The sequence below is a fragment of the Mercenaria mercenaria genome, chromosome 1 (assembly GCF_021730395.1).
Source record: "Mercenaria mercenaria strain notata chromosome 1, MADL_Memer_1, whole genome shotgun sequence".
Lineage (NCBI taxonomy): Eukaryota > Metazoa > Mollusca > Bivalvia > Venerida > Veneridae > Mercenaria > Mercenaria mercenaria.
Window position 1 is genome coordinate 26,253,907 of NC_069361.1, and position 15,614 is coordinate 26,269,520.

Consider the following 15,614-nt stretch of genomic DNA (forward strand, 5'->3'; position numbering starts at 1 on the left):
TTTTTTGTGAATGTGTGCAACTCTTTTCTACATATGGCTCAGACACACAGCAGTCTCTGACTTGGTCCAGACACACAACAGTGTTTGACTTGGTCCAGACACACAACAGTCTCTGACTTGGCGCAGACATACACCAGTCTCTGACTTGACTCAGACACTCAACAGCTCTGACTTGGCTCAAACGCGGATGGGTCTCTGACTTGACTCGTACACAAAGGGGTCTCTGACTTGGCTCAGACACATACAGGTCTCTGACATTGTGCAGACTTATACCAGTCTCTGACTTGGCTCAAACACATACCAGTCTCTGACTTGGTCCAGACACACACCAGTCTCTGACGTGGTCTAGACGCACAACAGTCTCTGACTTGGTCCAGACGCACAACAGTCTCTGACTTGGTCAAGACGCACAACAGTCTCTGACTTGGCTCAGACACACACCAGTCTCTGACTTGGTCCAGACACACACCAGTCTCTGACTTGGTCCAGACACACACCAGTCTCTGACTTGGCTCAGACACACACCAGTCTCTGACTTGGCTCAGACACACACCAGTCCCTGACTTGGTCCAGACACACAACAGTCTCCGACTTGGCTCAGACACACAGCAGTCTCTGACTTGGTCCAGACACACAACAGTCTCTGACTTGGCTCAGACACACCAGTCTCTGACTTGGCTCAGACACACAAGTCTCTGACTCGGCTCAAACGCGGATGGGTCTGTGACTTGACTCGTACACATAGGGGTCTCTGACTTGGCTCAGACACATACAGGTCTCTGACATTGCGCAGACTCATACCAGTCTCAGACTTGGTTCAAACACATACCAGTCTCTGACTTGTCTCAGAAACATACTGGTCTTTAACTTAGCTCAGACACATACTGGTCTCTGACTTGGCTAGGACACATACCAGTCTCAAGTTTGCTCAGACAAATACTGGTCTCTGAATTGCCTCAGACACATACACTAGTCTATAACTTGGTTCAGACACATACCGGTCTCCGACTTGGCTAGGACACATACCAGTCTCTAAGTTTGCTCAGCCACATACCAGTCTCCGACTTGGCTGGCTCAGACACTCAACAGCTCTGACTTGGCTCAAACGCGGATGGGTCTCTGACTTGACTCGTACACAAAGGGGTCTCTGACTTGGCTCAGACACATACAGGTCTCTGACATTGTGCAGACTTATACCAGTCTCTGACTTGGCTCAAACACATACCAGTCTCTGACTTGGTCCAGACACACACCAGTCTCTGACGTGGTCTAGACGCACAACAGTCTCTGACTTGGTCCAGACGCACAACAGTCTCTGACTTGGTCAAGACGCACAACAGTCTCTGACTTGGCTCAGACACACACCAGTCTCTGACTTGGTCCAGACACACACCAGTCTCTGACTTGGTCCAGACACACACCAGTCTCTGACTTGGCTCAGACACACACCAGTCTCTGACTTGGCTCAGACACACACCAGTCCCTGACTTGGTCCAGACACACAACAGTCTCCGACTTGGCTCAGACACACAACAGTCTCTGACTTGGTCCAGACACACAACAGTCTCTGACTTGGCTCAGACACACCAGTCTCTGACTTGGCTCAGACACACAAGTCTCTGACTCGGCTCAAACGCAGATGGGTCTGTGACTTGACTTGTACACATAGGGGTCTCTGACTTGGCTCAGACACATACAGGTCTCTGACATTGCGCAGACTCATACCAGTCTCAGACTTGGTTCAAACACATACCAGTCTCTGACTTGTCTCAGAAACATACTGGTCTTTAACTTAGCTCAGACACATACTGGTCTCTGACTTGGCTAGGACACATACCAGTCTCAAGTTTGCTCAGACAAATACTGGTCTCTGAATTGCCTCAGACACATACACTAGTCTTTAACTTGGTTCAGACACATACCGGTCTCCGACTTGGCTAGGACACATACCAGTCTCTAAGTTTGCTCAGCCACATACCAGTCTCCGACTTGGCTGGCTCAGACACATACAGGTCTCTGACTTGACTCAGACACATACTAGTCTCCTTCATAGCTCAGACACATACCGGATACATACAGGTCTCTGATACATACCGGTCTCCAACTTGGCTGAGACACACACCATTCTCCATCTTGACTCAGACATACTGGTCTCCGACTTGGCTCAGACACATACCAGTCTCTAACTTGGCTCAGACACATGCCAGTCTCTGACTTGGCTTAGAAACATGCCATTCTTAACTTGACTTGGACATGTACCAGTCTGACTCGGCTCAAGACACATACCAGTGTCTGAGTTGACTCAGACACATACCATTCTCTAATTATACCCCCAGATACTAGTATCTGAGGGCTATACTGGATTCCAGTTTGTCCATCTGTAGACGGAATTTATCCTGGCTATTTCGCAGCAATTATTTGCCAGATTTCCATCAAACTGTATAATTATTATTAGTACCAAGCCTAGTTGTGCATGTGCGAAGCGCTATTTGGATTATTTTTCACTTAATGCATTATGGCCCTTTATTTTTTCTTTATGTATGTGAAAAAAATTTGTCCGTGCTATTTCTTGGGCCTTATATGCCAGACTTTTATCAAACCTTGTGATTATCATTGGTACCAAGTCAAGTTGTGCATGTGCAATGCACATTTTATTTGAATGATTTTTAGCTCGTCTGTATTAAGTATATGGAGAGCTATCCTACTCACCGTTTCGGCATCGGCATCTTTCTGCGTCCCCACCTTGGTTAAAGATTTTTTTTACACTTTCTCCTTTTTCTCCTTATTTCTGTAATTACTTGATGGATTTGCTTTAAAGTTAAAATAGTTCTTCCTCATCGTCTCCCACATCCTATGGCACAAGGATCTTAACCTCACACCAATTTTTCATGAATTATCACCCCTTTTTAGAATTTCAGGTTAAAGTTTTGATGCACTTTCACTCTATCTCGGTTATTCCTAAATGGATTCGATTCAAACTGAAAGTAGTTGTTCCACATCATCTCCCACATCATATGACACAAGGCCCAAAACTCTGGTACCAATATTTAATGAATTATCCCCCCTTTTACCTAGAATTTCACAACCTCCGCGCAGGAATGTCAAACTGTACCGATAAGGGGAAGTAACACTGTTGGAGTTTGAGAATTTCAGGTTAAAGTTTTGATGCACTTTCACTCTATCTCAGTTACTCTTAAATGGATTTGATTCAAACTGAAAGTAGTTGTTCCACATCATATGACACAAGGCCCATAACTCTGGTACCAATATTTAATGAATTATTCCCCCTAATACTTAGAATTTCAGGTTATAGTTTTGATGCACTGTAACTTTATCTCTGTTATTACTAAATGGATTTGATTCAAACTTAAAATACTTTTCAACATCATCACTCTCATCATATGACACAAGAGCTATAACTCTTTCACCAATATTTCATGAATTATCCCCCCTTTTTTCTTAGAATTTCAGATTAGTTTTGATACACTTTCACTCTAAGTTAATTGATTCAAACTTAAAATAGTTGTTCCACCTTATCACCCACATCATGACACAAGGTGCATAACTCTGGCACCAATTTTTCATGAATTATGCCCCCATTCTGCTTAGGATTTAAGGTTAAGTTTGATGAATTTTCACTATATCTCAAGTTATTACGAAATGCATTTGATTCAAACTTTTTCCACATCATCACCCACATCATATGACACAAGGTGCATAACTCTTGCACCAATATTTTATGGATTATGCCACCTTTTTGCTAAGAATTATACTTATTATACTTACATAGTGTTTTGATACATTTATCTTTACCTCACTTTATAACTTAATATTTTTGACACTGACTCGAGCTATTGTGCAGTATCTTCGTCCACCATTGGAGTCATTAAACACTCCAGTGACAGACAGCTCCAGTTTCCTCAGATGTGCCCAGTTCCACTATCCAGCATCGAAATAGTTGCGCGTGCCGTCTCCTGCGACAGCTCTTGTTCACATAGTTATGGCCCTTCAATTTTTGTTGAGCATGCTTGCGTCGATGTCGTCACTTTTGGCGGGTCTGTGTATGTGCGTGCGTCCGTCCGACCAAGTCTGGACCATTACTTTGACATGCATGGACAAATCTTGTTTATATTTGGCATGAATGTTTACCTCAATGAGAAGGAGTGTCATGCGCAAACCCCATGTTCCTATCTCAGTTGGAAGTCAAAGGTCTAAAATCGAATATAAAATGTGTTCACAAGGTAAAATTAACAAATTTTGGCTCTTTCACAGGTAAATCAGGGGCTGTAACTCCGGAATCTATGATTGGATCTGCCGGATTCATCAAGAAATTCAAGATCTATTGTTGTTAAAGATATTGTATCAAATCAAACAATAAATGAAGTCTCTATATGGCTGTAAAAGCCAAAATAGCAAATTTTGGCTCTTTAAGGGGCCATATTTATTTATTTGGGTTTTACGGCGCACCAACACAGTATAGGTTATATGGCGCCAAACAGGACTACAAATGATGATTTCACATCTCATTTACATCGAAATAAAAACAGGTATAGAATCAAAATTTGCATACCTGCTGGAATCACAGAGTTACAGCAAAACCAAGTGTTAAGACCCTATTAGTCGCCTGTTACGGTCATGCAAGGGTAAGGCAGTGGTTCCAATTCTTTTCACACAACGATCGTCCCAGAACCACATGGGGCTTAAGGGGCCATAACTCTGGAACCCATGATAGGATCTGATCAGTTTTCGAAAAGAACAGATAATTTGCCAATACAAGTTGTGTGCAAGTTTGATTAAAATCAATTGTAAAATGTGGTCTGGATCATATTCACAAGCCAAAATAGCAAATTTTGGCCCCAAGGAGCAGTAACTCTGGCACCAATGATGGGATCTGGCTAGTTTTCGGAAGGAACTGAGCTATTATGCCAATAAAAGTTGTGCGTTTGATTAAAATTGACTGCAAAATATGGTCTCTCGTTTCACAAGAAATTGTGGACAGACGAAGGGCGATCACAAAAGCTCGCCTTGTCACTACTCAACAGTTGAGCTAAAAAGCAAAAGATTTTGTTAAAGTTACTTCACAGGTGCTGACAAATAATAAGTTCATACCCTAAGTGTTTGACAAGTTTGGACTTTTGACCAATTCAAAATGTTGAAAAAACTATGTTTCATCCTTACATGAAAATTATTTGCAAACAAATTAACATGCACAATAATCTAAAACTCTGAATAGGTCATTGTACAAATATTGCTCGAGGAGCATTTATACTACCTATAGAAGCTGCTGTTGTAGCTATGTAGAAGAGTATGTCTTAGGTGCAGGTCCTTGCAATTATAAAGCTCTAGTTGCATAATTTTGACATTCTGAACAACATTTAACAGTTTTAGTAAACAGTCGCACAAGGATCATTTGTGGGACATTGTTATAGTTTGTCGGACGTCTTCACTTTCATACACCTATGCGGACGACAATGCCCTCTAGCCGACTTGTTTTTTTAATAAATCGAAGCAAATTGAACACCCTAGGGTCACCAAGCGATTATCTGTGAAAATATTTCAAAATACAGCCAGCAGTTTGACAAAATTTTCAAGTTTCTACTACAGTACATACAGAGAAGTGACTATGCCCTTCAGTGGTTTTTTGTGAGGAACACTTGGAAGAACCATAGCAGATCAGGCCAGCAGTCAGAAAAAATGATTAAGCTTCAAGTAAATAGGACAAATTCCTCTAACACCAATTTTATTTTAGCAGAATAAACTCTCTTGCAATTTCTTTTGTACAGGGCCACAAAAGGAATTTTCATTGAAAATATATCTAATGAGACCACTGGTAGAGTAGATGTTCTTAAAGCGCTGGCAGTTAATGCTACCAAAAACAATGATAAAACACCATCCATGCCAGAAGACTATGTATGACGATGTTGCCACTACTTATTGTCACTGTAGTCTTACTAAAAAAAACATTTCATATTTGTTTTTTTTTGTGCTACTGTACTTGTCACACTGCATGTGGAGCTAGAAGCAAGTGACTGCATCTGTAAACTTGTACTCATTACAGGTTACTGGTAAGGAATATAGAATAGAGTTGTTACATGTTGGGGGATGAAAAATGCTTTCATTGACCTGCTTTAACCCACTAGTCTGACCAGTGTACTTTTGGCGACTGCACCATGTAGTTGAATTTTACTAGTGGTGCAAAAAACCTAAATTAACGGCAAATGCCCCCAAAAGCTTACTCAAGAATGCTCCAGTTGCCTGCGCAAAATAGTTTAAGGTATGAATAATTATTGACTGACCAGAGACCCAGATCGGAAGCTCGTCACACCCAAATATGGTTATCATGTGTCAAACTATTTTCAAATCCTCCCAATCAATGTTGAAGTTACAGCCTGGACAAGAAATATATCCCGTTAACCCAATCGTCTGACCTTGACCTTGGGGTCAGGGTCTTGAGCACGACACTTCTCATGGGTAACATTAGCTCAAAGTAATTTCAAAATCCCTCGATGAATGGCAGTTATGGACCAGACATGAAATATACCCCATTAACCTCTGTGACCTTGGAGCTACAGGTCTGGGTCTTGCACAAGACACATCTATTATGGGAAACATTTACCCAGACACATGAACACACAGATGGACAGTGCAATTTTAATATGCCCTCTTGGAAGCACAAAAATTACCTAAATTTTAAAGAGTTGTGTAATTTTGAAGAAATGGTTGCTTCACATTCATCAATGTATTTGCTATGTATTCTAGACTAATTAAAAGTTATAATAACCTCAACATACACATGTTAAAAAGTGTCACAAAAAAAACAACATATTCTTATTAGACTGGATTTGGGAAGTATCAAGAAAACATTTCAATGTAGAAGCAATATAAACACGCATCCTTCGTACTTTTTTTGTCAGTCAATGGGTGCAACTTCGGGACCTTGGGGAATTTTTTTTTAGAAGGATGCGTAGAGTCTTTAGGCCCATTGTCAGTTGACTTAATGGCCAAATACACACCTATGCACCTGCTGGCTAAATGACAACCAGGGGAATCTTTTTTTTAGATGTGTGGAGTCTTTAGACCCTTTGTCACAGTTGACTTAATGGCAAATACACACCTATGCACCTGCTGACTAAATGACAACCATGTGATGTTCAATTACTCTTTGAAATGTATGCATGTACAGATGAACGGACAAAGGTACAATATCACAGTATGGATGTATGGGGTGGGAGGTCACAATAGCTCACCCACAAAAGTGAGTTCTGGTAAAGTAACAATTAAGCTTTCTAGTTTTATTCACAGTAATGCTTTTGTATCATTAATGAAATACACAAGAAATGTCCCAAAGATGAGTGGATGAATGAAAAGAAATGTGAACATTGACATGTTCAAATGCGTTTCAAAACTGACAACATGTACTGCATTTTTAAAAAAAACAATACAACTAGAAAAAAAATAATCACAGATTGAACAGAACTAAACAGCATGGTTTGATCAATTGCAACATGTCTTGGACAATATTATGTTTGTGAAGGATGAAATAAGATGGGAAATGACTTCTTGTCAAACTGCCATTTTTCTTATTAATCTTACAACACAATTGTGTAGAAAAACGAACATACATGTCAAGATACCAGCTGCACAAGATGTTAACAGAACTTAAGCTCTTAGCACATTTAATGTCTATTTGGTCTGTATGATGTATCTAGACGATGAACTCCCATTAATTCCACATTAAGTTAACAACACAAAGTGGGTAAAAAGAAAATGTTCCATATTTAATCCACTTCTTCCATGCGTGACGCATCATCATCCTCGCCTTCTAATGGTGGCATCTCGTCAGTGTTGGCATCACCAGTCTCCCCAGGTACAACTACATCATCTTCATCAATACCTGCAAAGAGTCAACCTTTAACTTTAATTCTCTATACACCTGTCTTGCATATCAAAGCAGTGGAGAGGTAATATTCAAATCCACTATGCTACCTATTTAGTAAAAAAAACTTCAAATTTTGTTGTCTCCACAATGACAATGAAAGGACAAGCAGTCCAGCCATCAACGCCAGAAGAACTTTAATTTCACCTCCCGATACTAACGTCTACACAAATAATGTAAATGATGTGAAGAGGAATACTTGTCCACAGGAAGAATCTCTGCTATTCCTTATTACTTCATTTTTGTGACTTGCTACTACAAGTCCAAGCACTCGTGTGATTTATTTATGTTGCCTTCAAGTGGTGTAGATTTTCAGTATATGTCATGTGTCTGCACGTTATTTTTAGTAACATCGAAATACTGGAACAGATCTAAATCCAAATTTCTGTTTGTACTTCTGAATGAATGAGTATATTAAATAAACTTGATAAAACTGGTGAACTTACCAAGACCGAGTTTGATCATTCTGTTAATTCTGTTGGCATGTGTAGTTGGATCTTCTAGGGAGAACCCTGAAGCCAGGAGAGCGGTCTCGAACATGAGCAGTACCAAATCTTTCACAGATTTATCGTTCTTATCTACACTGACTTTCTCCTTCAATGCCTTAATGATAGAGTGCTCTGGGTTAACTTCTAGATGTTTCTTGGCAGCCATGTATCCCATAGTGCTGGAATCTCTGAGGGCCTGGGCCTTCATGATACGTTCCATGTTTGCTGACCAACCATACTGACTGGTGACAATACAGCATGGGGAGTTAACCAGACGGTTGGAAACTGTGACCTGCAATGTTATAAGTAAGCTGAAATTAAGCTGAACCAAAAAAAAAAAAAAAACAATTTGATAAAAGTATAAAAATAAATAAAAATGTTGTCTCCATTATGACAATGGAAGGACAATTAGTCCAGCCATCAACGCCAGAAGACGTTTTATTTCTCCTCCCGATACTAACATTTACACAAATAATGTAAATGATGTGAAGAGGAATCTGCATCTCAACAGTACTAGTCTCTGTTGTCCTCGCTTCCCAAAAGATGTCCCTCCTTACTAAGGTAGAGTTCCATAGCATTAACAGTAACTTTTTTTTTAGCCTTCAAAAATATGTTTTATTCATAGCCTAATTTAGCCGAAGAATTATATCACAGTTGTAAATGAGGAATCTAAGAAACGAGCCCTTCCGTAATCCATGTTCAAGTACTTATTTGCCAGTTAAACTTACCTTCTCAACTTTTTTGTCTAGAATTTCCTTCATGACCTTGCACAAGCCCTCAAACTCGGCAACTTGTTCTTCGCGTTTCTTTTTCTCGTCCTCATCCTCAGGAAGTTCAAGACCTTCCTTGGTAACACACACAAGGTTCTTGCCTTCAAATTCCTTCAGTTGTTGGACAGAGTATTCATCAATGGGGTCTGTCATGTAGACAACTTCAAAGCCACGGCTGATCACACGCTCAACAAACGCTGAAGACTGTACAACTTCCCTGCTCTCACCTGAAATAAAGTATAAACTTGGTAGAACCTGAGCAACAGAAACTTGGGAAGTTTTCATACCATATTATAGATCTACAGATGTCTGTACTTCTTAGAACCTCTTTTCCAAGATCACAAAGAACAAGATAATATCCACAGGCTTTTCTTCAAGGAAAGTATTAACTTCAATAATTAACAAAAGACTTTATGGAACAATATATACTAGTCTTGCTACCGACTAGATCTTTTTCAAAAAATTCTTAGAAAAAAATAACTGTTACATATTCCGACTTCATCAATCTTGGCTCTGATTATCAAGTTTGTTTTGTTTTTTTAAAGAAAACGGACATTATTATACAAAATTTGAACAGCCTCAGGAGTTATGTGAACAAAACAAAGGGTCTACTAAATATATACCTGTGATATAATATATGTCTTTCTGGTTTTCTTTCATTCTGGACACATATTCTTTCAATGACGACATTTCATCACCGGACTGTGAAGTATAGTATCTAAGGAAATTGGCAATCTTTTTCCTGTTTGTAGAGTCTTCATGGATTCCAAGCTGGAAAACAACACAAAAGTTAGTGACTTTTTACCATATCCACAAAATACTTACAAAGCACTTCTATTTAAGCTGTTCAGTTATTTGGAAAAACTTATGAAACCATGATTATATGGAAACATTTACTGTATGAAAGCCGTGTTTAAAAACGAAGTATGCAATACCCAAATTTCTTAATAATGTATACAGTTTTAAAGTAAAAATATGTCTTAGTAACTTACCTTGAGATTTTTTGCAAACTGTTCATAAAACTTCTTGTAATTGTCTTTGTCCTCACAAAGATCGTCGAACAGTTCCATACATTTTTTCACAAGATTTTTGCGAATCACTTTCAAGATTTTACTTTGCTGCAACATTTCTCTCGAAATATTTAAAGGAAGATCCTCAGAGTCCACAATTCCCTTAATAAAGTTCAAATATTCTGGAATCAATTCTTCGCAATTGTCCATGATAAATACTCTTCTGACGTACAATTTGATATTGTTCTTTTTCTTTTTGTTTTCAAACATGTCGAATGGGGCCCTCTTTGGAACAAACAGTAGAGCACGGAATTCAAGCTGACCTTCCACAGAAAAATGCTGTAATTCAAACGAAAATAAAGTTAAAATGCATCAGTTTTCACCCTTTGTTGCAAGCATTGTAGTAAAACTTCAAGCTTAAACATTTACTGTCTCCACACTAGAAAACGCTAAATTTTAGCAAGGCTATTGATTATTTAGAAGCACAATAATTTAACCAGTTTGATTTTGCCGACTAGTGTTCACTTTTAGAGAAATTGTAAAATTGTATCGGACAGAAAAACAAATCTATTTCCGAAACTGTTTGTCTTCTAGCATGCATGATCAATTTGGCTTTTTCTGTAAAACATTTGCTGGAATATTGAAATAGAAAATGTACCTTGACAGCAAGGTGGTCTTCCCAATCATTTGTCAGTGATTTGTAGAACTCTCCATATTCCTCCTGTGTGATATCGTCCGGGTTTCTGGTCCACAGTGGCTTTGTTTTGTTGAGTTCTTCATCTTCCTGGTACTTCTCCTTGATCTTCTTCTTCTTCTTTTTGTCTTTCTTATCATCATCCTCCTCATCTTCATCTAAATCCTCAACCTTTGGTTTGTCTTCCTCCTGAAAAATGGTAAACATTTGTCAATTGAGCCTCTAACACAAACTTGTGCAACATGAATTTAATATTAGGCTTTAGGCCGTCATGGTTTATATGATTGTTAGCATGGTTCTACTTGGCCACGACAGTCAGTTCGACTTACGTTACCGTCAAAAGTGCTTGGTTATAATATTCTTCAGAAAAAAGCATAATGACTTCCACATCTATACAGCTTACAACGGGCTCAAAATAGCCTATGTCCACATATCAGGACTAGTTCCAATGTCCACCTTAGATGGATTACCAGTATGCTCATTTAAAAGATACTGGGAAACTTATATAGACCTACCTTTTTCTCCTCGCCTTCAGCAGATTCTTCTTTTTTCTCTTCTTCCTCCTCATCATCTGATACTTCCTTGTCTCGCTCTTTCTCACACACAAGTTTGATTGGATAGCCAATAAATTGCGAGTGCTTCTTCACTACCTCCTTGATACGTTTCTCCTCGAGATACTCTGCCTGGTCCTCCTTAATTTGGAGAATTATCATCGTTCCTCGTTCAAAAGGTGCATCTGTTTAAAAAAAAAAAAAAAGCATTCATTTTTAAAACAAGCTTCACTTCATAACTCAAATTAGGTCAGTGATCAAATTTCATCGCGTAACCAGTACTCCCAAAATGAAAGTACCTTTTGAAAAATGCAGGCACTTTTGCCAAGCTCTCAATTCTCCATACTTTTTGGAAGTGCACAAACTGAAATGACGATTTTCATTCTTCAGTTTCCCACTCAGGGATTCATTATTGACGTTGGAGGTGGAAGTTTCAAGTGTGGGTCCTCCCATTCAGAATTCTATTAACAGTAGAGGAAGTAGACAGTCCTTCAGACAACTACAGCAGGGGAAAATCCCCACCCCACTTGATGAAATTAATTGTAATTTCAACAGGTCTTCAAAGCAAACATCCTAGACTGCAAATTGACTGAGTGTATGCATGTGCTCTGCAGACATGTTATCTTAATCACATGAGGATATTGTACCTATTTTCATCTTCTCTCCTTTTTTTGAAAGAAAGTCCAATTTCTTGCAACTGCACATGTCCATATTAAAAAGTAGCCATACAAAATTTTTATCAAAAGTTGGAACAAAATTGCAAAATAATGTCTTTATTTTGCATGTTAAAACTTTCTAATGCTTGCCAAAAAAAACTGTAAAGTGAAAGAAAATAAATTTTACCACAGAGTAGCACTTACCATGATTTGGTTTTATTGTGAAAGATCCTCCAGCAGAGGATTCCCAAGTGTAAGCTTCATCATCATTGTGCTTTGAGATGACAGTTACTTTGTCTGCAACCAGGTACGCAGAGTAGAAACCTACACCAAACTGACCAATCATAGAAATGTCTGCTCCTGCTTGGAGAGCCTCCATGAAGGCTTTTGTTCCAGACTTGGCAATGGTACCAAGATTGTTGACTAGATCAGCCTTGGTCATACCAATACCAGTATCCATAATGGTCAGCATGTTCCTTTCTCTGTCTGGAGTGATCTTGATGAACAACTCCTTTCCACTGTCCAGTTTTGATGGATCTGTAAGGCTTTCATATCTGATCTTGTCAAGTGCATCTGAGCTGTTTGATATCAATTCTCTCAGAAAAATCTCCTTGTTTGAATAAAATGTGTTGATGATCAAGCTCATAAGCTGAGCAATTTCAGCTTGAAATGCGAAGGTTTCAGCTTCCCCTTCTTCCATGTTCTGTTGTTCAGGCATCTGAAACAAATTTTGACAATAGTTATCCGGCTTCAAGCTTAATGGTAATTGACAAAGTTCAGTTGGTGACAAAAAATCTGACATCCAGTATTGATCTATTGCAGTGTCATTCCTACATCTGATCATTAACCACCAATGGCATAATAAATTAATGCCATGTACAGTGTTTTACAGTACTGGGGATAGTGAACAAACTTTTGATGCATTCTTCTTCTAAGAAGACAAATATAATATTTTTCCCTGTACATGTATATCACAAGGAAAATGTCATTTTTTTTCAATTCATTCAACTTTAAGTAATATTTCACTTCCATTTTATAACTTAAGCAATGATTTTGTGTGTATGGGATAGTTTTGGTCATTTTTCAATTGTTAGTAATAAACAAGAGCCGTCACTATTAGTGACAAATGCCCCTAAAGCATTCCCAAGAATGCTACAGTTGTCTGCGCAAAATATGCCAGAACAGTTTAGACCTATGAACTTTTTATAAATAGTCTCTAAAGCCTTAAGGTGACCTTGACCTTGGAGCTAGGGGTCTGGGTCTTGCACAAAACTCATTACAGGGAACATTTGTGCAAAGTAATTTTAAAATCCCTTGATGAATAGCAGAGTTATTGATCAGACAAGAAACAGACTCTGTTAACCTTTGACCCTGAAGCTAGCGGTCTGGGACTAGAGCATGTGACCTCCCCCTTGAGCTAAGGGTCTGGATCTTGTGCATGATACGTTGTCTCATTATGGGGAACATTGATGCAAAGTAATTTCAAAATCCCGTGATGAACGGCGGAGTTATGAACTGGACACGAAACAGACCCTGTTAACCTTTGACTTTTAAGTTTGACCTTTACCTTCGAGCAAAGGGTCTTGGTCTTTCGCATGACGCATAGTCTCATTATGGTGAACAATTATGCAAAGTTATTTCAAAATCCCTTCATTAATGGCAGAGTTGTGGACCAGACACGAAAAGGACCCTATTGACCTTTGAGCTCTAAGGGTGACCTTGACCTTGGAGCTAGGGGTCCTCCCATTATATGAACATTTATGCAAAGTTATTTCAAAATCCCTTATGACAATTTTACAGCCCGTACAAGAATTTACACAGACACGCACGCATGGAGGGACAGAGCGATTTTAATGTGCCCACCTTTTGGGGCATGAAGGTGGGCATAAAGAAACCTCTAAACAAACTTCTCAGTATTATTACTATAAATCAGAATAATAGATCACCTCTTTTCAAAAACATCAAATAAATTTCATTCACCGATGTTCTTTATAAAATTTTATATATACACTGATTTAGTCAGTACATGATAGCTTCAATTCTCATTTGATTTATGAAAAACAAGCAAACACTACAAATGTATGTCACAATATACACATTAACAATCTACGTATAAATACAAAAATGGGCTATTCCAAAAATTTTCCCTGCCCCTCCCCATGTGGATGCAGTTTTTTTTTTTTTTTAAAGAAAATTACCCCCTCTCCCTATTCTACACCCTGGTCTATACAGTATTTAATTCATAGACCTCGCGCCTAACTTGTGCAATTTCTGCTAGCCTTACTCATTTGGCTTATCGAGACGACTTATTTCACGATCTTTTATATCGTGACAGGACATGTTCTATTATGGAAGCCGCCCAATAACCGGATGCCTTATCATATACGCTAGGGTTTTTCTGCCCATCCGGTAATCAATTTATGAATTATTCATTTTTCTGTTAAAATATTGTACTCCGATTTAGATTATGTTTCTAACCTTCATACAATTTATAAATCAATATTTGTGTAAAAACGCAGGTTTAAAGCAAGGTTCATTGTTTTCACTGGAACAAAAAAAATATGGTATAAACTGAATCATTTTATTACACTATTCTAAACAGATTAACGGACGGCTAGAAAAATCCTACTTGACTACATTTCTGCTAACCTCGTAATAAACATCCCATCTAGTCCCTCCAAATACCCCAGCTTAGAAACTGCTTCCACACTACACACACTGAAACAAACAACATGGGGGGGAGGGGCTCGTCCCTATCTATAATCAACCTATCCCTAAAAAGTACTGTATTCATAATTTTGCGATATAAATATTTGATCATCTTTAAAAGCAACAACAAAATATCCTACTGCCCCAAATCCAGCTAAAAATATACACGGTACAGAATTTTTGCATGCTTCAATTTCAGTGATCAAAGCACGTGGTGTTCATGCCCACTAAAATTTAGTAAAAAAAAATTATAAAAATCTAAATCAAATAATTTTGAAGGACGATATCGTTAAACAAGTAAAGTATTGTCAGAAATAAACTTATTACCTTTGTGGGTGTTTCTTTTTTTTCCCTTCACTATCACGCCGTCTTCACTCTGTTCAATCTGTAGCGTAACTGAATCAGACGCACGCCGGTTGGAAATATAATAAGTGTTTTTCGCGTAGTAAAATCTAACTGTGTTGGAAATAGATTCTCACTGAAACCTAATTATTTGAATAAATTTTAAGTAAATTTCACTATTCAACTCTTTATAGTACTGAACTCTTTCATAAAATATTGTAGACAGATTGTTTCTTCGCATACATTTACGCGCACTATTTAACGGATATAGTACAACACCAATTTATAGTCCGTAAGTCGGTATACTCTAGAACGTTCTAACGGAAGTGACGCATTATTCCAGAACATTCTTGGGATTTCCGTACATAATTAGGTCAATGAAACTAAAAATAGTTTCAAAATTGAAACCGAAAGTAGGACCAATCAAACAACAAAACAGACAAGGGCGCGAGGAAAGT

At 38.5% G+C, this 15,614-nt stretch overlaps 1 protein-coding gene across 1 annotated transcript; it reads right to left on the reverse strand.

Moving 5' to 3' along the window:
• Positions 1 to 7,277: 7,277 nt before the first annotated feature.
• On the reverse strand, positions 7,278 to 15,394 carry LOC123543395 (heat shock protein HSP 90-beta-like). The gene is made up of 9 exons (XM_045329467.2): positions 15,142 to 15,394; positions 12,310 to 12,823; positions 11,414 to 11,634; positions 10,863 to 11,087; positions 10,187 to 10,543; positions 9,818 to 9,965; positions 9,153 to 9,421; positions 8,383 to 8,716; positions 7,278 to 7,894 (listed from the first exon to the last, which is right to left on the reverse strand). The coding sequence occupies exons 2-9, from the start codon at positions 12,821 to 12,823 to the stop codon at positions 7,779 to 7,781; spliced, it is 2,184 nt and encodes a 727-aa protein (XP_045185402.2). The 5' UTR covers positions 15,142 to 15,394; the 3' UTR covers positions 7,278 to 7,778.
• Positions 15,395 to 15,614: the final 220 nt, after the last annotated feature.